General features: G+C 48.9%; 1 protein-coding gene across 1 annotated transcript in view; it reads left to right on the forward strand.

The window, feature by feature from the left end:
- ABCA7 (ATP binding cassette subfamily A member 7) overlaps nucleotides 1–27,836 on the forward strand; it is a 198,065-nt gene that overhangs the window by 122,429 nt on the left and 47,800 nt on the right. Inside the window, exons 27-37 of the mRNA XM_078670677.1 lie at nucleotides 8,682–8,786; nucleotides 15,123–15,274; nucleotides 15,742–15,866; nucleotides 16,075–16,173; nucleotides 16,499–16,685; nucleotides 18,588–18,682; nucleotides 19,576–19,608; nucleotides 21,198–21,303; nucleotides 21,815–21,889; nucleotides 22,579–22,748; nucleotides 27,370–27,547. Of these exons, the coding sequence (XP_078526803.1) occupies nucleotides 8,682–8,786; nucleotides 15,123–15,274; nucleotides 15,742–15,866; nucleotides 16,075–16,173; nucleotides 16,499–16,685; nucleotides 18,588–18,682; nucleotides 19,576–19,608; nucleotides 21,198–21,303; nucleotides 21,815–21,889; nucleotides 22,579–22,748; nucleotides 27,370–27,547 (1,325 nt within the window). The remainder of the gene's footprint in view (nucleotides 1–8,681; nucleotides 8,787–15,122; nucleotides 15,275–15,741; nucleotides 15,867–16,074; nucleotides 16,174–16,498; nucleotides 16,686–18,587; nucleotides 18,683–19,575; nucleotides 19,609–21,197; nucleotides 21,304–21,814; nucleotides 21,890–22,578; nucleotides 22,749–27,369; nucleotides 27,548–27,836) is intronic.

The following is a 27,836-nucleotide window of genomic DNA, read 5'->3' on the forward strand; positions in this document are numbered from 1 at the left end:
CATATCTGCATGAGCGGATATGCCCCGGTGCTGGGTCGTTCAATTAATGACAGTACAAGTGAACAGGGAAGGCAGCTTAAGGTATGTACTGGGCACTGGGCAAAACGAGTTTCGGAGCTACATAAGGGCTTGACTGAAACATATGGTCTTTGGTATCAAACACCTCATGTATTAATAAACCCACACTGATTCCAGTGATGGATTTATTAATACCTGCACCCAGAAGGTATCTTCGTGGTACTCCCTGAACCCTACTAGCCCTCCAGTGTCCTGGCTGACTGGTCGAGGATAGTCTGCCACCACAAATTAGTTTTTGCCCCCCTAGGAGGTGAGAGCCCTACTCTCGGAGACCAGAAACCATGACTACTCTGGTGGGATGTGTTTACACCTCCTCCTCCTCCTCCAAGAAGGCTAGTAAATCAGCATATCAAGACAGGGGGCTCCAAAGGCCTCTGCCGTTTCTGATATGTGACCCATGGTTTCCACAGACAGGGGAAATTCCACCCCCTGCCCTGGGCCCATCTGGCAACAGGACTGGTGAGAAAATAAGCTCTGTAGGAGGCGTGTTGTACTGCCAAGCTTGGCTCACTTCTAGGGTGGGTAGCCTGAAGTGAACATGAAGATAGTAGTTCCACCATCTTGTGTGTTGGAATGTGGAATTCGGAATTCTGGGACAGAGTGATTCCCACTCCCCAAAGGAAGTGGTCATCTGAAGGGTGTAGTGACCCCAAGGGTAAGTAGCCCATTGGCTACTACCTCTCACTCCCCTTAACACCCATAAATTAAGTATTTAGGGGACCCCGGTATACCAGAACTTCAGATTTCAACAGACCCAAAAGAAGTGGGCAAAGAAGACTGCTAACTCAAGAACAGAGGAGTACGATTGACTTGGTGTCAACCCTTCCAGCCTGCCTCCTGCACCCAACCCTCATGGAGCAATTGACTTGTCCTGCTACTGTGCAGGCTCCAAGAAACCCGACGGGCTGCCAGTACTTTGCCAATCGCCAAAGAAACTCCCCTGAACTAGAGGAGCTACTCGCCTGCAACCACAGGCACCAAAGAAGCAAGGTCCGATTTACCGACCTACTGCCTACGGGGACAACCGACGCTACAGACACCCAGAAAGAGGTCACTGTGCTCCTACAGGTCAGATGAGCCCTCCCTCCAAGTGTGGGGATGCCTCCACCGATCGGAGCTGCGCAGTACCAATACCTCGGGTACCGATCACCAACCAAGGCTTGATGTGTCCTGACCAGATTAAGTGTCAACTTTTGAAACGTATAAAAATTCATGATCTTGGTATCTAAATTCATATCAAAAGAAGTGGTATTTATATAAATTGGTCTCAGATTTATTCTTGAGTGTGTGTCTCATTTATTGTGTGTGTCAATAAATGCTTAACACTACCCTCTGATACGCCTGTCTGCTCTCCCACACTACAACAAAAAAAGAGCATTTGGGTTATCATTTGTGCCTCTGTAAGCCAACTGGGATTTGCCTGGATTCTTCACACAGTGTACCTCTTTTTTGGTCCATTATAAACTGAATCTGGTAGAGACATCTAGCCGCAGATTCCTTACCTTAGAATTTCCAGGCGTCAAGCTGGATCAGGAAGATTTTTGATAGCAGTACCCCTGCGTGCCAATAGATAGCATTGGTCGACTCTGCATGTTTTTGTCATCATCATGACATCCGCGTCATTCTATATAGGCGCCACCTCTGCTCGCTGATGTCAGTTCTTTTCTTTCCGTGCCAGCCAGTGGAGAATCCGTTGAATCCCTGAAGCTTGCTTGATCTCGTTCCCTCTCCCGGTCATGGTCGATAGGAATGTCCGAGCACCGCTCTGGGGGATCCATGTCTTCCTCCTCTCATTTGAAGTCGTTGAGGTCAGGTAAGAAGCTCCACAAACAACATAAGAAGTCAAGCCATGCTTCGACTTCACCCCGTCCATTACCTGACAAGATAGAGGAGTCTCAGTGTTTGAGGGCCCGCTCCGCAGATCGGGTTCCTGAGTTGAATCCGCATTTCCCTCCTTTCCCGAGGCTGAGAGCGACCCCTGTCCAGTTGAAAACTTTGTATGATGCCATGTGCGCCATATTTGGATGCCCTGACCCTGCCGGCGCCCTTCGGGACCTGCAGTCTCTGCAGAAGGAGTTCCGTTGGGTTCTGCACCGTCGGTTCCAACCCAGGGACCCAAGCCTCTTGGATCCGTACCCAAATACGGCGCTGGTCATACCCACTTGACCTTCCCTGTAGCCGTGTCTGACACCGGTACCCTCAACGTCACCAGCGCTCAACGGCGGTGCCTCCTCCATCCTTATTCCATATGACACTGATCCACCCACGCAGATACCGGCGCTGACAGAGCCGTTGGGCTTCATGCCATATCCTGTGCCTTATCCTGAAGGGCTAGGATTGTATGAGGATTGGGAGGGGCAGCAGGATCCCTTAGAAATACCGCTTTTCAATGAGGGAATTAACTGGTACAAGCACCTGGGTAATGCCAGCGGCTTGGACACCTCCCCAAAGCCAGGCATGCTGTCTTCCCCTAATCTGGCTTTGGAGGAGGGGGGCTTCATCTGAAATGGTGGTACGTAGGGCTGCAGAGGTCTTGGACCTGCAACTTCCTACTGTAGCAGGCAAGGCCAATGTCTTGACAGAGTTCCTGCAGCCTGGTGTCTCCACCTCTGAACCCTTGCCATTTAACAAGGCCTTGACAGATGTTCTACTGGGCACCTGGTCCAAGCCCAGTACAGGGGCTCCTGTGAACAGAACTGTTGGCCACCTCCATCGCCATGCACTGGGTGACCCAGCTTTCCTCTCCAACCACCCAACCTCGAGAGCTTGGTGGTCCAAGCCTCTACTTCACGTGGTGCATTCCCTTCCTCACCCCGGGATAGGTAATCAAAAAGACTGGACAGCTTTGTTAGGAAGATCTTCTCTTCCACGAGCCTTGCATTGCCGTTGGTAAACACTGCATGTCTCTTGGGACGTTATTCCCATTCGCTTTGGAAAACGGTTGCACAGGTGCTCCCACAAGTCCTGGAGGAGGCCCGGGCTGCCCTCCCAAGCTGTTGCATAAGGGAGGGATGCAGCAAAGTTTGCCATATGCTGTGGCCTAGACACGACAGACTCGCTAAGCAGAGCGATTTCCTCGATGGTGGCCATTAGGCGCCTTGCCTGGCTGAGAAAGTCTGGCTTTTTGGGGGATGTCAACGCCAACCTCATGTACATACCCTTTGATGGCTCCCGTCTCCTGAGACATGGCCGGTGCCGCAGTTGAACACTTTAAGGAGTAGCGGGCTACTGCCAAGTCCATGGGCCTCTCAGTGCTATCCCAGCCTGCGTCCGCCTTTTGCTCCTTTCGTGGCTACGGAAGGGGCTTCCACCCACGCCAGCCCTGCCCAAGTCAAAGGACCCCGTACAATCAGCAACCTCTGCGTGGCCGTGGGTGCGGTTCACCCCTACCATGCGGGTCGGGAGGCCAAATGTCAGGTCTGGCCACAAACCCCTCCCCCTCAAACCCTTCTGAGTCCGACCATACCGGTTCATGAGCGTCCAGTTGGTGGCAGGCTACATCCTCACCTCCACCACTGGCGGGACATCACCTCATCCTGGTGGGTTCTACAAATAGTCCGAAGGGGTTACTCCCTCCCCTTCGAGTCTACCCCTCCTTCCATGCCTCCAACTTACGGTCGGCAGACGGAGGATCACCTTGTCTTTGTTCAAGAAGAAGTCAATTCTCTCTTGGCCAAGAGAACTATAGAGAGGGTTTCCAGGCCAGAAATAGGCTGTGGTTACCATTCCCGTTATTTTCTGTTTCCAAAGAAGGATGGAGGCCTTCGTCCTATCCTCTACTTCCATGCCCACAGCTACTTTCTCAGAAAAGAAAAGTTCAAGATGCTCACTCTTGCTCAGGTCCTCTCAGGCTTCAACCCGGGAAACTGGATGGTAGCGTTAGACTTGCAGGACGCCTATTTCTATATCCCCATCTGCCTGCCCATCGGCGCTAACTGTGGTTTACGGTGGGCCACGAGCACTTTCAGCTTACCGTGCTCGCCTTTGCCCTTACCAGGACCCCTCGGGTGTTCACCAAGGTGATGGTGGTGGTCGCAGCTCATCTGCACAGATCAGGGACTCCAGTCATCCCCTATCTCAACGACTGGTTGTTGAAGGCTGGCTTGACCCAAGCAGTCATCTCCCACCTCCAGACTGCGGTGAACTTCCTGCATTCACTGGGGTTCACTATCAACATCCCGAAGTGACACCTGACCCCTTCTCAGATGCTCCCTGTGACGAGAAGGACCCGGACTCGGGCCCTCCTGGCCTGCCTGTTAACGTCTCCCCTCTTTTTGCACAGCATACAGATGCCTGGAAGACGCCAGCGGACACGACCTATGACCGAGGGATGCAGACTACGGACCCATGTTTATTTAATTGGGCGGAGCTGGAGACAGACACCGCCCATCCACTGCAGGTGAAACCCAGCCCGGACTCTGCACAGGTGTGTGATACATCCGGAGGTGGAGAAGGAGAGTGTTGGCGAGAAGACGGAGCGGGAGGAGCGGACTGGAGACCGAGGAGAGAGGAAGACTGGTGGACTGCGGAGGAGAGTCAGGAAGAGCGAAGATCGGAGGAGGCGCCAGGAGAGCCGAGGACGAAGGTTGCGCGAGGAGAGCCGAGGACAGAGGAGGCGACTCTGCGGGAGCGGAGGACGGAGACATCCAGGGAAGAAGAGCGGAGCCCGGAAGGAGCAGGAGGCGGAGACCGAGACTCCAACGACAAGCCGGGAGGCCAACGGGACGGCGCAGCGCCCAGCCACACTTCCCGAGAAGTGTGGCTAGAACAGGTACGGGCTCGCTTCACGGGCTGGGCAGGACGGAGGTGGAGTAAACCACCCTGAGGAGCATTCGGCACACCTAGTGTAAACAACCCCCCCCTCACGCACCGGCACTGAGACAGGTTTTTTTTTAAATAGCACGTGTGTGTCCTCACTACCCCTTCCCTTTCAACCCACAAGAGGGTGCCGCACTAACGCTGGTGTCCTTTCCTTCCTGGCGGCTGCTGTACCGGCGTGGACCACGGCGGAAGATCGGCCTACGACTCCCAGGAGACACCGGGAGCGGAGACTGGGAACCGCGAGAAGCACGTCAGAAGAGATCGACGACCCCCTCCCCTTCTACCGCCTACCAGTGAAGAAGAGGCGTCTGTATAAAATAATAAAACCCTCATTGCCAAGCACCCCGGTGTCCGTGAGCCTATTTGAAATCCCAGGCGAAGTGCCACACTCCCCTTCATCAGAGCCGTTCTGGGCATGGTGCAGTTTCGGGCCTATCATCCCGAGCGGCGAGTCCAGGATATTCGGGCTACGATTCCGATGTTTGAGCCTCTATCCTGGATTTCGGTCAGAATGACTGAGGCTGCTGGGCCTCATGGCCTCCTGAATCCTGTTGGTGGATCATGCCAGGTGGCATATGCGTGCTCTGCAATGGGACCTGAAGTTCCAATGGTTGCGGAATTGGGGGAATCTCGCCGACCTAGTCCAGATGTCGGAGTGAACTGCGAATGATCTGCAGTGGTGGTTGACAAACCGCGATTGGGTCAGAGGCAGACCCCTCTCCTTTCCCCATCTAGATCTCACGGTGGTGACAGATGCGTCACTTCTGGAATGGGGCGGTCATCTGGGAGAGGTGGAGATCAGAGGACTCTGGTGTCTGGCGGAAGCCGAGCTCCACATCAACTTGCTGGAGCTTCAAGCGACTTGTTTGGCACTGAAAGCCTTCTTACCATCTCTCAAGGGAAGGCTAGTTCAGGTGTTCATAGACAACACCACCGCCATGTGATACTGCAACAAACAGGGTGGGTGGGGTCATGGACGCTTTGTCAAGAGGCTCTTCGCCTCTGGACATGGCTGGAACATCAGGGCATATCCTTGGATTAGCCCCCAGCGCAGAGATACCCCTTCGGGGGTGATTCGTGCGCTATACAAGTACGATTTAATTTAGGTTGGTGGTTCAACATTTGGCCGGTTCCCTGAACGCCAGGGCGAATGAACTCCGCTGTCAGTGCCTAGCGGATCACGAGTGGCGTCTCCATCCGGAGGTGGCGCATGGGTTCTTTTATCGGTGGGGAGAGCCTTGGTTAGATCTGTTCGCCTCTGGCGAGAACGCGTAATATCAGCACTTTTGCACATTGTAGTTTTCAAAACGGCTCTTATGGAGTGGAGTTCAGGCCTCCTGTATGCCATTCTGCCCATACCACTCCAGACGAGAGTGCTCAAGAAGATCAAGAGCGACTGGGCCCAAGTCATCCTTGTGGCTCCGGACTGGGCACTGAGAGTTTGGTATCCCAAGTTTCTGCTGATGAGCATCGATCCTCCGATCACCCTGCCCCTTCGGGAGGATCTCCTGTCGCCGTGGCAGAAGAAAGTCCTCCACCCGAACCTCTGCACCCTTGCGTGGAGATTGAGCAGCAACAGTTGACCGCTATTGACCTTCCTCCTGAAGTCTACGAGCTGTTCCTGGCAGCCTGGCGTCCCTCCACCAAATCGGTACACGCCTGCGATGGCAAAAAGTTTGAAAATATTGTACAGATTGGTCTGTTGACCCCTGCCTGCCTCCCTCTCTGACATTCTTCTTTTCATTCTCTCTTTGGCCCAGCAGGGCTCTGCTCTGGGCACTCTGAAGGGGGTCAGCCCTTTCTGCTTTTCTATGCTTGCCAGATCAACCGTATTTTTTTAAATCCCTGATTGTACATAGATTCTTGAAGGGGCTTATGCATTTGTTTCCCCCCTCACCATTTGTCGTGCCCCAGTGGGACTTTAACGGATTCTTATCTATTTAATGTGTGCACCTTTGAAGCCCCTGAACAATTGCCCCCTCTGGCTGATTACTATCAAACCAGCCTTCTTAGTGGCAATAATTGTTGCCAGGAACGTGAGCAAATTGCAGGCTCTGGCCTCTCAGCCTCCTTACTTGGCCGTCTTTCCGGACAAAGTAGTGCTCTGCACTAGGGCTTCTTTTTTGCCTAAGGTGGTGACGCCTGGAAGTTCAAAGGTAAGGATTCGGCGGCTAGATCATGTCCCTACCAGATAAGGCATTACCGAAGGTAAGTAACTTGTCCGTCAGCTTCCTACAATGTAGAGGTAAGTTTATGAACTTCTGGAGAGACCAGGCCGTCACAGGTACATTGATGATGCATAGAGGAAAGCTCATATACTCCTGCAGGGAGCAGGCCCATCAATGGTGCATCACGGAGACCTAGAGGTAAGTTTATGGACTCCTGGAGGGACCTGGATGTCAACAGTGTAACAGGCACACGAGTGACCAGTCAAGGGGGCTCTGGTTTTGGTCTGTGGGCAGCGGGCTGTCATCCGTGCAGCAGCAATAGAGGCAGCAGAGCCGCACAATTCACAGTAGAGCATGAGCCAGAGAATGATAAGATCAATGATAGGGATATAAGCCTAGCAAAGAATCTGTAATTTTTTCATAATATGATAAGCTCATGTCTCGGGTATTATAAGCTAGGACACTGGCCAGAGCACAGTTATCTTTTATCAGCTAAATTAGTCCAAGGTGTTCAGTAAGGCTGACTTGCACATTTTTACTAAACTCCCAAAATGAATAAGCCTGACCGGAGAAGCAACTGCTCCAGAAACTAGTGAAGCAAGCCCAGTGTGAAGTAACGCACGAAAGGGGTGAAAACTCACAAAGAACGATTATATGTGTCATTAGTGTAAAACAAACTGCAGGCTTACAAATAAACGCGCATGGTTTTATCCATAGCGCAGGGTTAGGCGTAAAGCAGCGCAGGCGGTCACACGTCTAACTATGGCTTTCCTCCCACGATGTGAGGCTTCAGCGCAGGTAATACTTGCGAGGTCTTAGGGGGTGATCAGTCCGGATCATATGGCCTCAATGGGACCGATATGCCAGGGTCAGCTCACTTGCCAGACAGTCTCACTTTATTATTCTGTGTTTGTTTGAAACTGCACTTCCACTGGGTAAGGATACTTGTTTTTGTATTTCATTTACACCCATACTGTGTAAAGGCAGCTTTTCGTTGTGTTGCAGCGTGTTGCTTGTTTCTTTTCATTTACCAATCCGATCTGTCCCTTGGCTCGCCTGTGGCCCTCATTCAAATGTTGCTTGGGCTCAAGCTAGAGTCCGGCCTCTAATTCAAGCCTGGCTGGCCCTCATGGTCAGTCAGCAATGGCATTGGGTACGGTGCTATAGTAGCTGACCCTGGTGATACTCCCAGTAAACAGTTTGGATTTTCAGTGCTTGTTAACCTGCGGAGGGCTGCTGCCTGTCCCTGTGGTGCAGACTGGGTGGGGCTCTGCTTTTGGCTCTTATCCTATCAGTTGATATGTATCTGCTTGATCAATTCATTGTCACGTACATAAAGGTATGAGCTTTGCATGTGCACTATGGACCAATGCCTGACTGCCTAGGACAGGCCAGGCTGAGCACTGCAGGGCAGGTTGGGAGCTGTTTGTGAAGGACAGGCTAAAGTCTGAATGTGCAGAAATGCTAAGGTCTGCCCATGCTTGTGTGCACAGCTTCACTGCCAAGGTCTGCCCATGCTTGTGTGCACAGCTTCACTGCTCCTCATTGGACGCGTACACTGGTCTGTGGGGTTCACTGCCATCCTGGGGTGACCTGTCTTGCTGTTCTCTGCAGACGGCAGTGTAGCAGTGCAGCTGGGGAGCGTCAGTGGAAGAGCCTCCGCCTGTGCTCCGGAGAAGGCCTGTGGTGATGGAGATGCTGTGGACGCTGAGGCTACAGGTGAGTCAGTGTCTGGTGACAGTGTGTGTACCTCTCTAAAGGTACCGGTGTATGCATGATTTAGTGTCTTTGTTCAAGGTTCCTGTCTGTGTGAAGGGTTTGTGTGTAAATGGTATGTGCCTGTGGTTCAAGCTGTGCAGGTGCTTCTGGGCCTGTGGAAGGACCTGTGGAAGGACCTGTGGGTGTGAGGTGACTCCGCGTGTACCTTTGCGAGGGTTCAGTGTCTGCATGTTCAAGGTGCCTGTGTGTTAATCATTGGTGCCTGTGGTTCAACCTCTGCTGGTGCTTCTGTGCCTGTGGAAGGACCTGTGAGTGTGAGGTGACTCCGCGTGTACCTTTGCGAGGGTTCAGTGTCTGCATGTTCAAGGTGCCTGTGTGTTAATCATTGGTGCCTGTGGTTCAACCTGTGCAGGTGCTTCTGTGCCTGTGGAAGGACCTGTGAGTGTGAGGTGACTCCGCGTGTACCTTTGCGAGGGTTCAGTGTCTGCATGTTCAAGGTGCCTGCTTGTGTGTGAAGTGCTTGTATCTCTGCAGGCCCTGCTCGCGGTGCCTCTGTATCCGTGTAAGTGCTGTGGATGTGGAGTGGATAGTAGCCATCTATAGATGGGAGTGGCTTCAGGTTCTGGGGTTTGTGTGCTTCTGCAACACCTGTCAGTTGATTCTGTGGGCCATGAACCCTGCAGGGCCTTAAAGGGAGCAACGTAGATGAGAACCTGAGTACGTTGGATGGGTTTGCGCATCCCCGGAGGTGCTTGAGGTCTCTGCTGGTTCCTGTACAGCTGTGGAAGTCTGTGTGTACAGGTGCACGGGTCTCCTGCATCTGTGTAGGTTTCTATGTGTCTAGGGACAGAGTGAACACATCCTTTACTCAGGGATCCATCTCGAACTCAAGCCACACGATCATGTAGTTTGTGTATTACACCAGCTGCACTGGCGAGTTCCCTAGCTGGCGAGGGCACGCTCTTTCATGTGACCAGCGGAGCCTGGATTAGAAAGATACAAATAAAAGTAAGGAAGGGCAAGGACACAGCCCTGCATTAAGCCCCGGTTGTGAAAAATCTTCTTTGTTAGGAGAGAGTCGTCTCTTAATGTGATACAAACCGGTGTGTCTGGGTAAAGACTAAGATGTTCTTGTTGTACTTTGCCCAGCCCCAATTGCTCAACCTCTGCCTTAACCTCACCCCGTTTATTCTGTAAAACAGGAATCAACAAAGCAGGCGTGCAGTGTGGGGTTTGTGCGATGTCGACTGTTGTGGGCGGGAGGTTTAGCAGAACATTAGGTTTTAAGATGGCAGCTGGGAGGCCGCTAGGACCCGTGTCTGTGGAAGAGCCGTGTGTGAGCAGGTTATGGATTTAGGGCCAGATGTATGAATGGTTTTAGCGGTCGCAAATGGAGAATCGGGTTGTTGTGCTAGTACACCTTTTAGCGTGTAGGGCCACATGGATCATGCATTTTACCGGGCTCAAACAGCCCGATTCCGCGAATCAGGCCGTTTGCGACCGGTAGAAAGCATTTTGGTAAATATGAATTTCAATTTGCGATTCGGTAACATGTTACCGAATCGCAATTTGGAATTGCGAATACATACCGATTCGGTATTAGGAAGGAGTGTGTTTAGGGCGTCCCTTACTAATACCGAGTCGCAACAATATGTAGGAATGTTTTGTGACCAAAATGCAATCAGAAAACATTCACATTTTACCACCAACTTCAAGTCGGTAGTAACCCACTCGCAAATGGGAAGGGTCCCCAAGGGACCACTTCCCCTTTAGGAATGTTTGTAAAAAAATGATTTAAGACTGGACCACTGCCTGCACTTAAAAATGAAAAGAAAACATTTCATTTTTCTTTTTTTAAATGCAACCTGTTTTCTTTTAATGTTGATCCTTTTAGACTAGCCTCGGAGGGGGGTGGCGTAAGTGTCACGGAAGCATCTTTCACACCATCCGTGAAAAAAACTGTGCATTTGACTCACTATGACTGTCAACAGTTTGTTGGTTTGTGTTTAATTTTATCAGATACAAAATAGGCTTCTCCTTGTGTTGCTGCACAAAGGTAACTGAATTCATATGTTGCCTTTGCATGGGGTTGCGATTAGGTGCACACATAAAGGGGGGGGGATGAAAGAGGACCTTCGCAGAGGTCAGCTGGGCTGGCTGCTTGGAAGCAGTGCTGTGCACAGTGGGGGCCCCCTAGCCTTGTATGCCCCCTGCTCTGAACGCCCCAGAGTTGAGCTGTAATGCGGTGAGGCAGTGCCCCACTCTGGGCTCGGCTGCCTGCCACTTTTGTTTACAATGCACATATAAGTATGGAGCTGAGGGGACGGCAGAGACGCGGTGTGTATTAAAGTCCGCTGCCGCCCTTAGTGTAGGTGACTGCTGTGGGGAGAGGGAGTGATCGACAGGCTGCAGGCAGTGACACTGAGTAAATAACATTTTAAGACATCTTGAAGTGGAGATGTAGAATTGAAAGTGCGGTGTCCATGAAGTGGGCGTTGTGCAGAGCCAAAACACTGCATTGTGCCGTGAGGGGCAGGCTTACTTCGACTCGCCCCATGAGTCTCGAGCCCACCGTATTGGCCGTAGGGTGCAAGAGATTTGTGAAACGGCAGAAAAATGATTAACCGAAAATATAGTTGAAATGTTAACCTCTACTTAAATGGTTAAAAAGCCTCAAGGGTTACAAGTCACACAGAGATTGGCTTCTGTTACAAGTGAGCAGCGCTCAGGAGTCAGTGGCAAAGGACGGGAGAAGAACCAGCTGTCTGTGGAGCTCGTTCGGAAAGGCAATACATTGGTTTGCCAGTCTGAAATAAAGAATTGTAAATACACTGTAGTGGGTTGTGGAAGAAAGCGGTGCAGCTCATAAACGATTAAAGGCGCACTTCAGTTGAAAGCAGCGCCGTTATAAATAAAGGCTCGACGCCATGGTATGTGTTAAAGCACTGCGCTTACCTCTGACACGCCTTACATTTGAATTGAAAGTGGCGCCATTGAGAAAAATTAAAGAAAGACGCATACTATGCGGCTCCTTGGATTAAAGTGTAAGCGGCACCGTGCAGGAATGAAGAAAAGTGTGTGCCATGCTGTGTAATAAGCGTGTGCAGCAGCAAGCCACATAGCGAGACCTAATAAGAAAAGAGTGCTTACAGAGCACCCTAAATAACAGTGAAAGTAAGAACACATGTAGCAGGGGCAGTCCTCGTGGGAGTAAACATAAGTCTAAAAGAAGGCACTACTAATCCTATTCACGAATGAAAAGCCAGAATTTGCAAAGGACAGTAAGAGGAGGAGCAAAGGTGAAGCTGTGCCGCCACCCGATCTGCTAAAGTTATCCTGTCCTCCAGTGCCATAAAGGACTCAGTGAGGGGTGGCTCAGACACAAGCAGAGCCTTGAAACGTAAAATAATAACTATCTACATTTGGCAATAAAAGACAATTATTGCAGCCTCTGTCTTGGCAATTAGTAGGAATTTTGCTGATTAAAGGAAACCCTTCAGTAGCAAACAGAAAGCCTCTTTGGAGGAAGGAGGGTTTATGCACTAGGGTAGATTTTTCGTGTACACTAGGCATTTACTAGCAGGTGAAATAACTGCAAACTTCTATTATGACCTCAACTTTTACACCATCATACTAAGTAATGACCGTGAATATAATAAAACAATGCACTGATAGAAACAGAATGCACCATCAGTACAGCACGTACACAGAGGGTTGAATTGTAATATGCTCTGACGCCGTGTTCTTCTAAAGTGCATTGTCCTTCAAGACGCTTTACGTTCTGAACTGAAGGGAACAAAGAAACTTGAGGACTAGCATACCTTCAGCTATGAAGGAATGGGTCATGGTCTGGTTGCTATCCCAGCAGCTGCAGTACCAGAAAACAAACATAGTTTTGGTTTGAAAGGGGCCAGGCTATGCAGTGAAGCCCTGCACAGGATGTCGTATTCACAGTGCTTGGTGAACCTGGTATGACCAAGAGTGCCAGCGATCGTCTTCCTCCGTAGAGGATATTCTTGGGTAGATGGTATACTATCACTGCCTGAACCTGTAAGGTTTCCATCACCTGTGTGACGGCGCTGCTATCCAAGCCTGTGAAGTCTGGTTAGCTGTATTATTCTACTGAAGACCGCAGAAATGTGTCTTACTGTATTGTTCAGCCCTACCTATTCCTGTAGGTGCTATGTCATAATATATGACGGAGTTTTGACTAGCTATTGGAACAAAGGAATATTCAATGTAAAAGTTAAAATAAATAAATATTATGGCAGAACTGGTAGAACGTAGAGAGTTTTAAAGTGCAGTTCCTCAACTGATTACTTCCCATATAGCCTTTTAATCATTTTAAGAGAAACTGTTTAAAAAATGCGAAGTTGTGGTTGGGATTTAATTAGGTTAGCGTTACAAGTGAGGTTAGATGGGAATGATATACTCATTTTCTTGGTTGATTCAGGTTTATCAAGGCCGTCACACTCGTTGGAACGTTTCACGCAGACTACTTCATAGCGGTGCATGCCCCCTTTCTACTCTTTTTTTGTGTTGAATATACTGCTTGGCTTTGTGCTTAGTTTAAGACACTTTTCCTGGACGCCATTTCAGCGTTTCAGATTTCCATTCTGTTATGTTAAACTGCCTTAGATAATGTCTGTACTACGGGACACTCAGCCTTGAAAAAGTCCAACGGACGAAACATGTGTCGGATGCTTCTGCTTGTACATACCAGATATTGGTATAAACAATTCACAAAAGAAAAGAAAAACTTGATGGACCATGTCGTTTGGATCCCTTTTAGACTACCCTTTTTTTACAAAAACCTTAACTGAACGGACTTCTTGTGTGTGCTTTGTATACTGTTAGAGGTGTGATTCGTGGGGAGTAATACAGATTTATGGTTAGGTGTGGTTGTGTTTGGGATTAGGTTAGGTTAGTGTTACAAGTGAGGTTAGTGGGGGAGTGATGCAATAGTTAGGGTTTGGAGTACAGTTGGGTTTGGGATTAGTGTTTCAGGTAAATTTAGTGGTAGTGACGCAAAGGGTTACGAGTTTGGTTCGGATTGGGGTTGTGATTAAGGTTAGGTTGGTGATACAAGTGAGGTGAGAGGGGAGTGATGTAACGAGTTAGGGTCAGGAGTGTAGTTGGCTTTGGGATGAGGGCTTGGTTAGTGTTACAGGTAAGTTTAGTGGGAGTTATGAAAAGAGTTAGGGTTATTCTCGTGAAGGCGGGCCAATGTGCAGGCACATACGATATCTCTGCATGTCCCTCAATGTGGGATATCTGTCAGATGTCTCTCTTCTGTGATGTCTCTCTGAAGTCTTCTTTCAAGTCTCTCGTGGAACCTTTGTCAGAAGTCTATAGTATGGGTAAGACATATGTTCACGAATTGGCATAGGTGAATGGCCAACATTTCTGTGCATGTGTGTGTTTGTGTGTGTATGTACGCTCGCATGCGTGGATGTGTGCAATATACAGGGTAGGACACAGATGTGTGTGTATCTGTGTACAGGCACCTGAGTGAGAGATCTCCCTGGCGTGTAGCGTTTTATGCTTTTTAGATAACATAAATGTGAAACGCAGTCAGTGCTTGGTCTGATGTGCTTTCTTTTCTCTCCTCTGCTGGGCCTGGATTCAGCAGTACGCAAAGGTAGGCCCTTCATGCCTTGGCATCCTGGGGACAGCCTCACCATCACGTGTGGATCTGGCTCATCGTTTTTTAGTGGGAACTACTTGTTCTTTCGGCTGGGCTGCTCCTGCGGGCTGTAGTGCACACATAGAGGAGGGAGGGAACAAGAAGTGTGGAGAAGGGCGCATTCATGATTTGAGCGGTAAAGTGTGGGTGACCATTACCACTGCAGGCATTGGACGCGATGTACCTCTGTTTATCACTCTTATCAGAAATACTCTCCTCTGCCAGGCATGAAAGCAAGACATCCCAGGGGCATTGTCTGGCTCACACCAACCCAAAAAATGGACAGAATAAGTGTCTTGAACATGAATCCCTGGCTGCTGGCAACAGGCTGGTCTTGTCCCTGCATGTAGTACTAAGACCAAACATTTCTGACAAAGCTGCCTATGTTTCAGAAAAGTATCAAATATCCCCCTCAGTCACAGATCCCATAACCTATGCCTCCAGTTGTCGGTTGATCAGATCCTGTATTGATAACTCACTGTCGGTGTCAAGGTGAACCCTCTTTAGACACGGTGGAGTCGAACATCACTTCTTTGGAAATATTGCACTTTGTTACCAGGTGATGGAGCCCTTCAGTGTTGGGGTGTGCAGGATCTTTCACCCTCTTACCTCTCCAGTGTAAGCAAACCCCTCGCCCTCTGTATTTCCAGGTGAGCCTCAAGAAACGGACTACCTGCAGAGTGCTGCTGGCACAGGCTCCCGCCAGGTGACGGGCTGGGCCCTGACGTGGCAGCAGCTCAGGGCATTGTTTTTCAAAAGGGCCCTCTATGCTCGGCGCAGCCGCAGAGGGTTCTTCGCTCAGGTATGCACTTTCACCTTCCTGTTTCTGTGGATTTTCATGTTCAGACCTGCTGCTTCCTCAGATGAATCACCCCTTGTTTCATGCTGAGTCCATCACTGCCTGCTGACCTTGTCTCTTCTCATGCCCCCTCTCCCCCCCATGTTTGATGCTGATTCTTTGACTCCCTTCCCAGTCTTCTGCATACACTTAGGGCCACTCTTCATCTGAGAGGTTATCCCCTGCTCCCAGGCTAATCTCATATGTGCATTCATCGCTCCTTGCTTGAACCTGTGTTTCCTTTAGTGGTTTACCCCGCGACGTTCGGCCTTACGCATGCTCTCTGGTTGCTTTCTTCTCCAGTAGTCCTTGCGTTTGCTGTCAGCCTTGTGTCTCACAATGAGATCTTATACTGTCCCCTCAGACTTCCCTTGGTCTCCTCTGAGGGTCCCCCATCCCTGGCTGACCTCCTGTCTCTCCCTGTTGCACAGATCGTGCTGCCTGCCCTGTTTGTGTTCATCGCTCTTCTCTTCAGCCTGATTGTTCCACCATTTGGCAAGTATCCACCTCTTCCCCTGGATCCCTGGATGTACGGACAGCAGTACACCTTCTTCAGGTGAGTCTGGCTGCTTCACGGCCTTCTTCATGTGTGTCCCCGGGCGGGAGCTTCTTGACCCTGCCATGCATTCCTCTGTGTTCGATTTCTGTTGCCCCTGATGGTTGCCCCTCCCCTGATCTTTGAGGATACTTACCCTCTACGGTACTTTGTGTACCCTCTCAACCCTTGACTGCAGTCCTTTTCACTCTGTATTTTTCTGTTTCAGTGACGATGCCCCGGGGGAGCCCAGCTCAGCACAGCTCCTGCAGGCTCTCCTGGCCGAGCCAGGCTTTGGGACAAAATGCATGAGGGATGTGACCTCCTTGTGAGTACACCTCTCACTCTTGTGGGACACTGGGTGTGTGTTAACTCTATGGTTGAGACAGTGGCATCTTTGAGGGACTGTTCTGGGACCTGAAATTAATCACAAACCTTTTTAGGGCATGGGGTAGGCACATACGTCCTCTGTAGCTTGTAACTGTGGCTCTGCAGGCATCTGTTTCGAAGGACTCTTGAGGGCATTTGTAGTGCTGTGCGGCAGTGGTTTTGGAAAGAGTCCCCCTAAGTGCTTATCTTCTGTGCCCTTTGTCTGCTCTCAGATCCTTTCCTTTGCCCCTGTGCCTGAAGATTGTCTTTCTTTTCTTTATCAGAGAACAGTGCCAGTCGATGGACCCCAACTTCCGAACCCCGCAACTGCCCCCGTCCCTGGTGCAGACTTTCCAGAGTGGGAACTGGACGTCAGAGCGGCCATCGCCGGACTGTGTGTGCAGCTCTGAAGCCATGAGGAAGATCTTGCCAGACTGCCCAGAGGCTGCAGGAGGCCCCCCACCCCCTCAGGTAAGGACTGGTCCTAGGTGTACAGCACCCCTGTCAAGCTTCGGTAAGATGATGCAGCTTACTGACTCTAGTCCCCTCACTGCACTAATGTGGGCCCTGCTGAAGAGCTGCAGCTTTCATGCCACATGCAGCGCCTCTTTCCATAATGTACTGTCTGTGCTCAGTTCTTTCAATTGCAAATTTGGAAAGGAGACACACAAACCCATTACAACATACATAGCTTGCTGTAAGAAAGATGCGGAATCATTTGAGAGCACGAAGGAGCAGTGGAACCATAGGTTGGCATATTCAAACTAGTCTAATTAGTCGCTTTTCGATCTACATTGTAACATTTGTTTGTAACAAAGCCTAGACTGATTTAATTATGAGCCCTTTAAGAAGAAAGTAGCTAAAAAAGTGATGAAGAGAGTAATTGATCGAAGAAGAGAAAGAGGAAACATAAATCGAAAGCTTGGTCATAAATCTATGGACAGTTGGGTGACCGACGTATTACCTTTGCAGTCACAACTGGCATAGAAGGATGAAATCAAATGCAGTGTCTGTGAAGTGCAGTCGCGAGAGCTTAGTCTAATGTGTATATAGACCTTGTTAATTTACTAGTTGATCGGATTAAAAGACTCACTCCTCACATGCAGTTTCTGAGTAAGATCGACAAATCTTAGCGAGTGATTGACCTTGTTCGTAACATATATATTATTTGATGAGGTTGGTGTTTCCAACTATTTTAGAGGAGATCATAATGTCCAATACACCCTCTGAGGGGTTTAAATAGAAAATCTAACCCCTCGGTCTCAGAAAAGAGTAGAAATCAAAGTCTAGAAGACCACGAAGTGAATTATTCTGAGAAACAGACATTAGACTTTTCATTACTGCAGTCCTCACCCAGTACCTTAGCTCTCTCTTCCTATATGGACTAGTGTTCTTCCTCAATATTATTTTGATATTATATCAGACTTTTATAGTACATGGAAGGTCATTTCTCTAACTTTTATCTGTAAATTCTGTTGAATTTACCTAACAATGAGCTCTATTCAGTATTCTTGCGGATTCACTGTCAGCTAAAGACCTTCTTGGAATTATCAGTGATAAAAAGGGACCTGTGCCCAGTAATTCTTCCGCGCATGACCAAGGGCAGGTCTTTTCTCATATTAAAGGTGCTTTGACAGCGTCTAGTTGGTTCGACAATAAGTAATGTCGAGTGATGCTGTTTAAAGTCTGGAACTCAAACTATCATATTGTTTGCCAAATCCAAGTTTGGCTGTGGCCATTTGTGAATCTTTGTTAACGAAAATGTACTTGGAGAAGATCTTATCAATTGTGTAATAAAAGTCTAGCCAGTCTTTTGAGGTAACATACATAAATGCCCCCTGTTAAATAATTTGGTGGGGCATTTATTTGTGGTGCCCTGCTCCTTTTGCATCCAGGGGCTCTGTGAATATATGGAATGATCCTCAGGGCTGAACTGTGATGTCTGTGGGGTAATCTCTACAGCGGGGTGGGACAATCGCCCTTAAACCAAAGTCACCAGGGAAAGCGTTTGTTGCACTTTTGCTAGCTCGCCCACATGCGTGTGACCCCAGAAGTATCAGAGACCCCAATGACTCTTGTATTTCTCTCACACATCTTCCTGAGTGACCATATTCCCAGTCCCCCTCTCTGTAGCGCACCTCACGCCTTCCATCCTTCTTACAGTATTCCTGGACGCTTGGGCTGTCCAAGGGGCTTGAATGTAGACCTTGCTAGTTACGTTGAGTTTGGGAGATGCATGACATCCGCCAGACATTGTGTTCCATCCATCCTATTGAGAGTGTAGACCCCGCTGTATGCTCTAACGAGGGTGAGCGGGACAAACACCATGCACACATGCACCTTTCATCAGCATTCCCTGCTCTTCTCCTGCAGGTGGAAAGGAACACGGGAGACATCCTGCAGAACCTGACGGGCAGGAACATCTCCGACTACCTGGTGAAGACGTATCCCAAGATCATCCGAAAAAGGTAGAAGTGCAAAGCTGGAGGGGGGGGGGGGCGGCCTCGGTGGGGGGTAGACCTCAAGATTCAAATGACAGAGATGGAGGCAGCAGGGGTATTACGCTACTTTCATACTACCGACCAATATACGATACACGTGGATCACTGATTCACTCTCCCGCTGCCCCCACTCAGTGCTCCCTCTATACTAAATCATTGGTATAAACCGCCCACACACCCAAGGTGTACCTGAACACCACTGTAGTGGGATCAATGACTTGTGCTGTCTTATATTACTGCTTTACCTGATTGTACATCGATATGTTCTTTTTATATTATTACTATCCTATCATGATACTGCTTTACCTGATTGTACATTGATATGTTCTAAGTATGTTATTACTATCCTATCATGTTAGTGACTACTACGTTGCTCCCATTACCGCTGTTCATTCCTACTGCCCCTACCCTGTCTTTGTGAAGCGCTCTGATATCTGTAAGGATCTTGTTCGCGCTATATAAAACTTTGAATAAATAAATAAATAAATAAGAGAGCAGATATGGGAGGAAAGAGACGGTCTATGCCTCAGAGGGAGGTCAAGAGAAGAAGAGACAGCAAAGAAGGAACGATCCTCCAGAATATGTTGTGCTCAACTCAGTCTTTTCGAGAAAGGCTTGTCCCCAGAGGGATTGGAGTCCTGTTATGGCAGTATATTCTTTCTAGAGTTGGCGGAAAAGGCCTTACCCCCTGTCTGTGGGGCTGGGGAAGAGTGGCGTCTGCTTATAGGGAACGGGCTAGGACCGCTTTGTAGATGCAGAGATTACTATGAACCTTTGATGGTCCCTGCGCTCCGATGCAGCGATGCGAGGGTCGCTGTCCATGCAAAGCTCACTCCTTTCTCCTGTCTCTTCTCTTCTAGCCTCAGAACCAAGAAGCTGGTGAATGAGCAGAGGTAAGTCAGTGCACGGCCTCTCATCCTCATGCACACCTCCTGTGAGCTTCACGTGCCTGCTGCAGACCCTCTTCCACTCCCTCGTGCAGGGGGTGTTATCAGCCTCGGCTCCGCCAGGACGCTGGTCGAGGCTGGAGTTACCTCAGAGGCTGGTGGCGGGCAGGTTAAATACTCTTCACAGAACTTTAAAAGTGTTGCTGAGCTCCACACCTGGCATGAGAAGGGCATGAGGGACTTTTTTCTTCCCCATTTCCCTCTCTGAAACAATTGCATGTGACTTGATTTTGGCAGCGAAGACCCCGGTAGGGCAGAACCATTTACGTCATCTCTCCTCACCAAACCCAAGCACCTCCCCCTCTCCAGTCTTTCAGCAGGCGCCCAGTTAATTCCATACATTTCTTACACAATGCAACCTGCAAAAAAGTGAACAGTAGTTACTTGTGAAATCTGCACGTACACTACCTGCCTGGCAGAGGCTTGGCTCTGAGTAATGGAATGTAGTCCCTGCGTGTACCTCCACCCTCTACTGCCAGACACATGTTTCATACAGTGGGTCACCTGAGTATCGCTTTTCTGCACACCAGAGGCCCATATCTGCCTACAGCGAAGTACCCACAGTACCCGTGCTCTGGAGGCGCGTGTCTCCCTACCGCAGAGTCTAAGTAACCTGCATTGTCATTGTGCCTGCACATCAGATGCCTGGGTTTAGATAATGCACAGACCCGCTCAACCTGCACACTGGAAGCCTGTGCTTCGTACCCCAAACCCGTGATCCACACTCTAACTCTATGCCGGAGGCACATGTCTCCATCTGCATTCCTCCACCATACGAGAGGCCTGTATGTCCTTATCATACTGTGCCATCATTCAGGACACCTGTGCACATGAGGCTGCTTCCCATACCACACATTTCCTGGGTGCTCCCACCTGCTCCCTGGAGGCCTGCTTGCCCAGACCACTGAGTTATTATTCTGAAACCCTAAAACAGCCTGCCTACGTTCACCCAAGGCCTTCCCCTCGCTCTGGAGCACTAAACAAACATCAATTCAGGACATTCGTCCCTCTCACACAGTACCAGCAGAGCGTGTTGTTGCCCACCAAACACAAAATCCCATGCTAAATGCGTGTGTACAGCGTTTTGGGAAGCCATGGCTTGGGCCGGTGCAGCGGATTCTGGCCAAGATGGCGGAGTCCGCTTCTGGGATGTCTTAATAGCAGTGAAGCTCAGTGAACAGGCTGCCCACTGTAGAGGTACGTGAGGTAGCTTGCCTCAGAAGTTGAAATCCTAGCATGTCTCACTTCCTTTTTATAGGTTGATAAAATATGAGCCTTTAAATCGAGTTTATGACTATTAAGAGGCGGGCACACTTGAGTGTGTGTTGTACGCTTTGTGGACCACTTGAAATGGTAAATCCTGCACTAGTAGCGATGTCCTTCTTTCTCTCCTCACACCTGTCACCTGCTTTGTCTCATTCTTTGCTCATCCCTCCACTCTTCCCCTCCTTCCCCTCCCACCCTCTCCCCTCTTTCTGTTTGACCTTCTCCACCTCCTACCCACCCCATCTCACTTCCCGCCCTTCTGCCCACAGGTACGGTGGATTCTCACTCGGGTCCCGGACTTTGGACACCATCCTGACTGCCGACGAGCTGGAAGGAGCCACCCGGGAGCTGCGCTCCCTCCTGAATGTGACGCGGGTAGGTGTCCAACTGTAGTTGAACGCAGGGCTCATCTGAGCACTGCTGGGGCTGATGTGTGAGAGGATACAGTGTCACAGAGTGGGAGGGGGCTGTGGTGTGGAGCGTGGCAGGTTGGTGCTCGATAACATGATCTTACAGCATGGAATGTTAATTATAGGGGACTCAGTGGTGGGTTGATGACATCCGGTCAAAGGGCGGGCGGTGCATGGAAAGTAGGCCGTGGTGCGTGACGTGCTGTCACAGGGCGAATGGGAATGAAGATGAAATGTGGGCTTTGGGCTTGGAATCTATGTTGTTTCAAAGTGACTGCACATAGTTCGGCCTGCTGGGGGCCGGATAACTTGCTGTCGCTTGTTGGGTACATCAGACAGACCAGCATGAAGGATTGTTGTCCACCTCAGCTCTTCCTGAGGCTCCTGGCTCTCTGTCCCTCTGATTGGGGTGGTGTCAGGGGTTGGCTTGGCTTGTACCAGGATGGGCATCTGATATCCCCTGTTTCTCCTTCCAGGGCGGCTCCTTTGAGCGACTCTTGGTGAACCTTCCCAGTTTCATTCAAGGGCTGACTACAAGGGACAATGTCAAGGTGAGTGTGTGTCTAGTAGAGGTCCTGACGGAGTGTCTGTCCAGTACTAACCCCAAGGGCACGAGGGCTGGAGAAGAGTCGCTCTGTCTGACCAGCATCGACCCGGAACTAGCTAAAGGAGAGGGAATGTCTGGCCAGGGCTGACCCTACTAGAGCTGAAGCAGGGTCATTGCGTTGACGTAGCATCGACCCAGAAGTGCCTCGAGGACAGCCCGGTGGTGGCCTTGAAGGAGCAGGTGGCATGTTGGGGAAGTAGATGACCGATGATGCAGAAAAGGCGATAAAAAAGATCAATGAAGCTAGCACTGTGCCTTCTCCCTCGCTGATGTCAACAGCGCACTCATCTCTCTTCCTCTTTGTTCCCTCTCCGCCACTCCCCACCAACTCCATTCCACCTTTAAACCTCACATGGGTTAAACCTCGTCCTCTCTCTCCTTGCAGTGTTCTTTTCAGTTTTGTGCACTCTTTTCTGATATTTATCTAGTTGTTTTTTTGCCCTATTCCTCCTTTTAAATCTTTTTCTTTCACTGTCCTCTCTGTCTGCCTCTTGTATGTTGCTGTGTATATATTTTAGTTTATTTCCCATCTTTTCCATTCTTTCTCTTCTCCGTTCCCACTGTTCCCCCATGCCCTTCTCTCTTTCTTTCACGTCTTCCCCGTGGTTTAATGATGCTGTCTTTCTCTCCCAGGTTTGGTTTAACAACAAAGGCTGGCATGCCATGGTGTCCTTTCTAAACGTTCTGCACAACGGGCTCCTGCGGGCGTCCCTCCCAAGGGACGCTGACCCCACGTTGTACGGGATCTCGGCGCTCAATCACCCCCTGAACCTGACCAAGGAGCAGCTCTCGGAGGTGGCCCTGTGAGTGTGGGAAAGGATGCCGCGCTAAAGGCTGTCTATCCCCCATCATGCCTTCTCTTCTGCCCTCCCTTCTAAACACTCTCATTCACTGCTTCCGGGGGGTTAGCAGGAGACCTCAAATCTGCACTCATACTCTGCTCCTGCGACTGAACTCCCTCCATGAGGGGCCACCTGAGGGACCAGCGTTGTAATTATTCAAACTTGTCCTTGGCGCAGATGGTTCTTTTGCACCCTTGCAGTGGAAAGGGTTGGTGCACAGAAGTTTTTGTTGTGACTGGTCTACTTTCCTCGCTGTGTCACGGGCATGTTGCCACCAGGGTGCTCCTAAAAGTTACTCCAGTCATCTTAGAAAGATTAAGAATGGTCCACTCCAGATATAAGCACACATTATTACGTTATGAAAGAAGATAGCAAGTGCCCCATCCATTGCCTGTTTCAGTGCCAGGCTGTCTATCCCAGTGGCCAACTTAGAATGTGACATAACTGCATTCTCTACTTGCCATACTCTGTCCCAGCATCACCTCTAATCTGTAAGAACTGGCATCCTTGTCAATCACTGCACGCCTATCTAGGACGTAATAAACCCTCACCAGGCATCGTACAAACATCTTCCACAACTCTCCTAACCTTATCTTCACAACTCTTACCCCCCAAACCTGTCACTGTCTTCAATAGTTTCCTTGTCCATCACCAGATTGTCAAAATTCCTCACAAAAAATGTTGCACTTAGCCAGTCAGTCAAATACACTTTATTCGATTTGTTAAAATCATAAAAGGTATAAAAATATGTATGTACATACGTTAAAAATATACAGTATAACACATAATAAAACAATTTTTGTGTTAGCAATCAATTATAAAAATTATTCGAAGCATTTAATTATAGAGCTTTCATTTCAATAGGGAAAAACAGGCAACCTCGTGTTGAGAATAATCATGTTTTGCGTGATTTAGTTCTGGACGCAGCTACCAAGAAGTTTGCAACGCTAAATATAACATAAGTGCTGCCTAAGAGCTGAAGGTACATTACAGCAGGCCTCACCTGGGTGAAGCCCTCCTTTCTTAAAATTGGTAACAAATATTTAGCCCTTTCCACAGCAAAAAACCTACAAAACATAGTAAAATGCATAGTATTTTGTATGGACATATCATCACATCTACAAAATGGGGCTGCCTCTGGTTTAACCCATTTGGGGTAACTGCCCAGATGATAATGGATCAAGTTGAACCGAAACTTGGTCAGTAGGAACCTATGGAACGGCTTAGTGACGATGCCAGGATATGGCTCCATTGATGGGGAATGCAGAAGCAAGTAATGTGATCTAACAGTCGGCTTCCTCAGTTCCCCTTCCTCACGTACCAGTCTCGCCCCCTCCATATATTGCTTTTTGATCACGCTAATATCCTCTCTCCTAATGCAGGAAGGTGAATGGAAAAGTTCCGGGCGACCCAGCTCGGCTAAAGATCTTCTTATGTATTCCAGCCAGGGCACCTATTTAGAGTGATCTAGGGACATGACATCAGCCATAATAGCATGGTTAAGAGATAGTTCACTGTTCAGCCATGTCCTAAGCCAGAATGTTATTGGGGCCAGCCTCAACCTGTCAGTAACAAAGTCCAAACCAACCTCCACATGGGTCGAGAAGTGGAAGGTGGACTGAGGGACGGACAGCAGGGATCGTAAGAACCTGTTTTCCACCCTCTGGATAGTGTCGACTTTTATATAACCCCATAGGGCTGAACCATAAACAGCAATTGCCAAACATTTGGAGTAGTACATTTTTTTAATGGCCTCCATCGGCCTGGCCCCCAACCTTTTCGAAAACCCCATGAGTGATGCAGTTGACCTCGCCACCGCTGGACCCCTAGCTCTAACCTGTGGCCCCGATGAGCCTCTCTCATCAAAGAGCACTCCTAGGTAAGGAAAAACAGCCACTCTTGTAACCACCTCGCCCTTACATTTAAAAAATTTAGTTTTAGCCTTTTTACTATGGAGGCCTACCACCATGGTGTGAGATTTGTTGGCGTTTACCTTTAGATCAAGTTGATCCATAAAAGCCCCAAATGCGTCCAACAACCGTTGCAATCCGATACCTGTGCGGGCTATAAGTACTGCCTCTCCTATACGCGGAATGGCCCCCTGTACTGCTTCCAGATGGCTACTTAGGCCGTTGATATAGATTGTAAAGAGGAGGGGGGCCAGGATACAGCCCTGGCGCACCCCTCGCATAGATGTAAAGGGGGTCGTGCATCTACCCTCCTTGGTGACTCTGACCTTGGCGAACAGCTCCTGATGAAGTGATGCCTTAAAGTTTACCAAGGACCCATCTATACCAATCTTCAGGAGGATTGCCCACAGTTTAGTTCTATTCACTAGGTTGAAGGCCAAGGAGAGGTCCATGAAGGCCAAAAATAACGACCCCTCCTTGGCTACAGTGTATTTCGCAATCAAGAGATGCAAATTTGAACACTGCTCGACCGTACCTCTCTTCTCCCTGAACCCGTACTGGATGTTAGATATACCCCTACAACTTTCCATGCTATCCCTTAGTTTCACCAAAAGGACTCTTCCCAATATTTTGATAGCAGAATCTAAAAGGGATATGGGTCTATAACACCCTGGGTCCTCCCTCTGACCTTTTTTGAAGATTGGTACTATAATTGAGGTGGCCCAAGAAATCGGGATTACGTTACAATTGGCAGCAGTGAAGACTTTAGATAACACTCCTGCCCACAGCTTTGGGGAGTGACGGTAAAAATCTGCGGGCACTCCATCTGGCCCCGGTGCTTTGTTTTTGGAGGTTTCTAGGATAGCTCTCTCAACCTCCTCGTGAGTAAAAACTAACGGGGCATACTCTGAGATTGTCAATTGGGGGGCACATGGGACCGCAGATGAATCCCCATACACAGATTTAAAATGGGCGAGCCACCTGTCATCAGGGATGACACAGTCCATGAGCGTATTGTCCTGACCGGAAAACAGGGGCTGATTTATCACTAACCAAAATTGACTACTGTCCCGCAGGACATCCACTGAGAGTAACTTCTCCCATGCGGCTTGCTTGATTCCATCTTTGCGCTCTCTAATGGCCCGCTTATACTCTCTCCTTAAGATAGTGGTAGCCTCCCTATTTCAAGGCTTATAGTTTAGGGCTGCCAATAGGGCTCTATGAGTTTTGGAGCAGTTGGAGTCAAACCAAAGGCAGTGATTTTTACCACCCTGGCCCAATCTAACTATTAACTGTTTCGATATTTGTGAACAGATATCTTCATAGGCCCCCAGTATTTCATGTAGCACTTAGCCAATCCTAGAGAGTACAATTATTAATCCTCAATCATAGGTGCGAGTGCTTTCTCTGTTTTGTACATTAAACTATATTTCAACCTCAACCTTCATTCTCAAATCCACAGTATTGAATATCTGCTCACATAATTTAACAGTTTTCTTGCTGCTTTAATGTGAATCCCTTGGTATATAGAACATACACTACTTTTCTTAATTGCGCATTGTTCTTTTACATGTATCTCCCTAACAATACATCACTCTGGAAAAACAGCACCCAGCAGAGTACATCAAACAGTTCATACATCACAAGCTAAAATATTACTATGATGGTCACCAGACCAAGTAATGTCCTTAGAAAATGCAATGAACCATCCATAGGTAGGAAAGTGGATGGTTCCCAAGAATAAAGAGGCAATCAGAAATGTTGATAAACTGAAGTAAAGTCCAGAAAGCACCGGGGCGTATGCTGGAGCCTTCCCACTGCTTTGTCTTAACTTAACGCACATCCTTCTCCCCCCACGTGGGTTCTTTACCATACCAACTGAAGATAACTCATTTGTCATCTTTTCAGTTTTTCTGTCACTGCTTTAGTCATTGAAACTGGCACATTCGTCACTTTATGGACCAGTGTGACTACTGATGAACATCACAGTAAACATGTAGAGCATCTCTGGGTTACTTGCAGATTGTTTTGTTAACTGGAACAACAGCAAAGGGCAGGCCAGGAAAACGTCACGGGGCAGAACAGCACAGCTTTTTTAATCCATACAGAGAGGACTTTTGTCCCAGCAACGAAACTTGCTCTTTTTCTGACTAATATGTGGGTAATTCCAAGCATCCTGTGTGAAGACTGATGATTGGTATGTGCCTGCATGCAATTGAAATCATACATCTGTTGGCAGCCTGTGCACATAAGCACACTGCTTGCAGTCTGCAGCATGGAATACATGAAGGCAGGCACATTATTTGAGGAGGCAGACGCATGCACTTTACATGTGTATAGATCGGTGAATGTTCAGTGTGTAGCCTAAGGAATGCTCTGTGTGTATGTGCCTCCATGGATGTATGCTGCCTGTTGCACACTCTGTGCTTGTGTGTAGAAGGCACATGCACTAAGCAGTGCCAGACGTTTCACACCCCTGCCTCTATGCAGACACACTAAAATCTGGCTCCACTCCTGCATCTTCAGTGTCGTCCCATTCAACCTCTCGTCCGCCCTTTCCACCACACACGCTCCGGGCCTCTGCAACCATTCTGAATCCCATTCTGTCTGAAATATTTAATTCTGTGCAACCTCCACTGTTTGCTGAGATGTTTTCCCTCCTTGGCTCCTAGGATGACCACATCAGTGGATGTCCTGATTTCCATATGTGTCATGTTTGCACTGTCCTTTGTGCCGGCAAGCTTCGTGCTGTTTCTGATAGAGGAGCGTGTCAGCAAAGCTAAGCACCTTCAGTTTGTCAGTGGGATGAAACCCCTTGTGTACTGGCTGGGAAACTTCTCCTGGGACATGGTAAGTCATCTATGATACACTTGGTAAAACCACCCTAGTGTGTGTTATGATTTGATAAGTGCACTCTGCCATTTACTCTAACAAGCATTGGCAAAGCCAATACACCTGGCTTTCATTTTGATGTCTGATTAATCTTTGAAAAGCTGACTGCAATCAGAAAGAAAACAGGCACAATAAGTTCGAGGCATGTGGGCTGCTAAATTCATATCTTAGCATTAGATCGCCGCCTAGTGTTGGGCTCGGATGATTGCACATTGTTGTCCTGGAAGAGTCTTCGAAGTATCCTGAG

Source organism: Lissotriton helveticus, chromosome 12, assembly GCF_964261635.1.
Source record: "Lissotriton helveticus chromosome 12, aLisHel1.1, whole genome shotgun sequence".
NCBI lineage: Eukaryota > Metazoa > Chordata > Amphibia > Caudata > Salamandridae > Lissotriton > Lissotriton helveticus.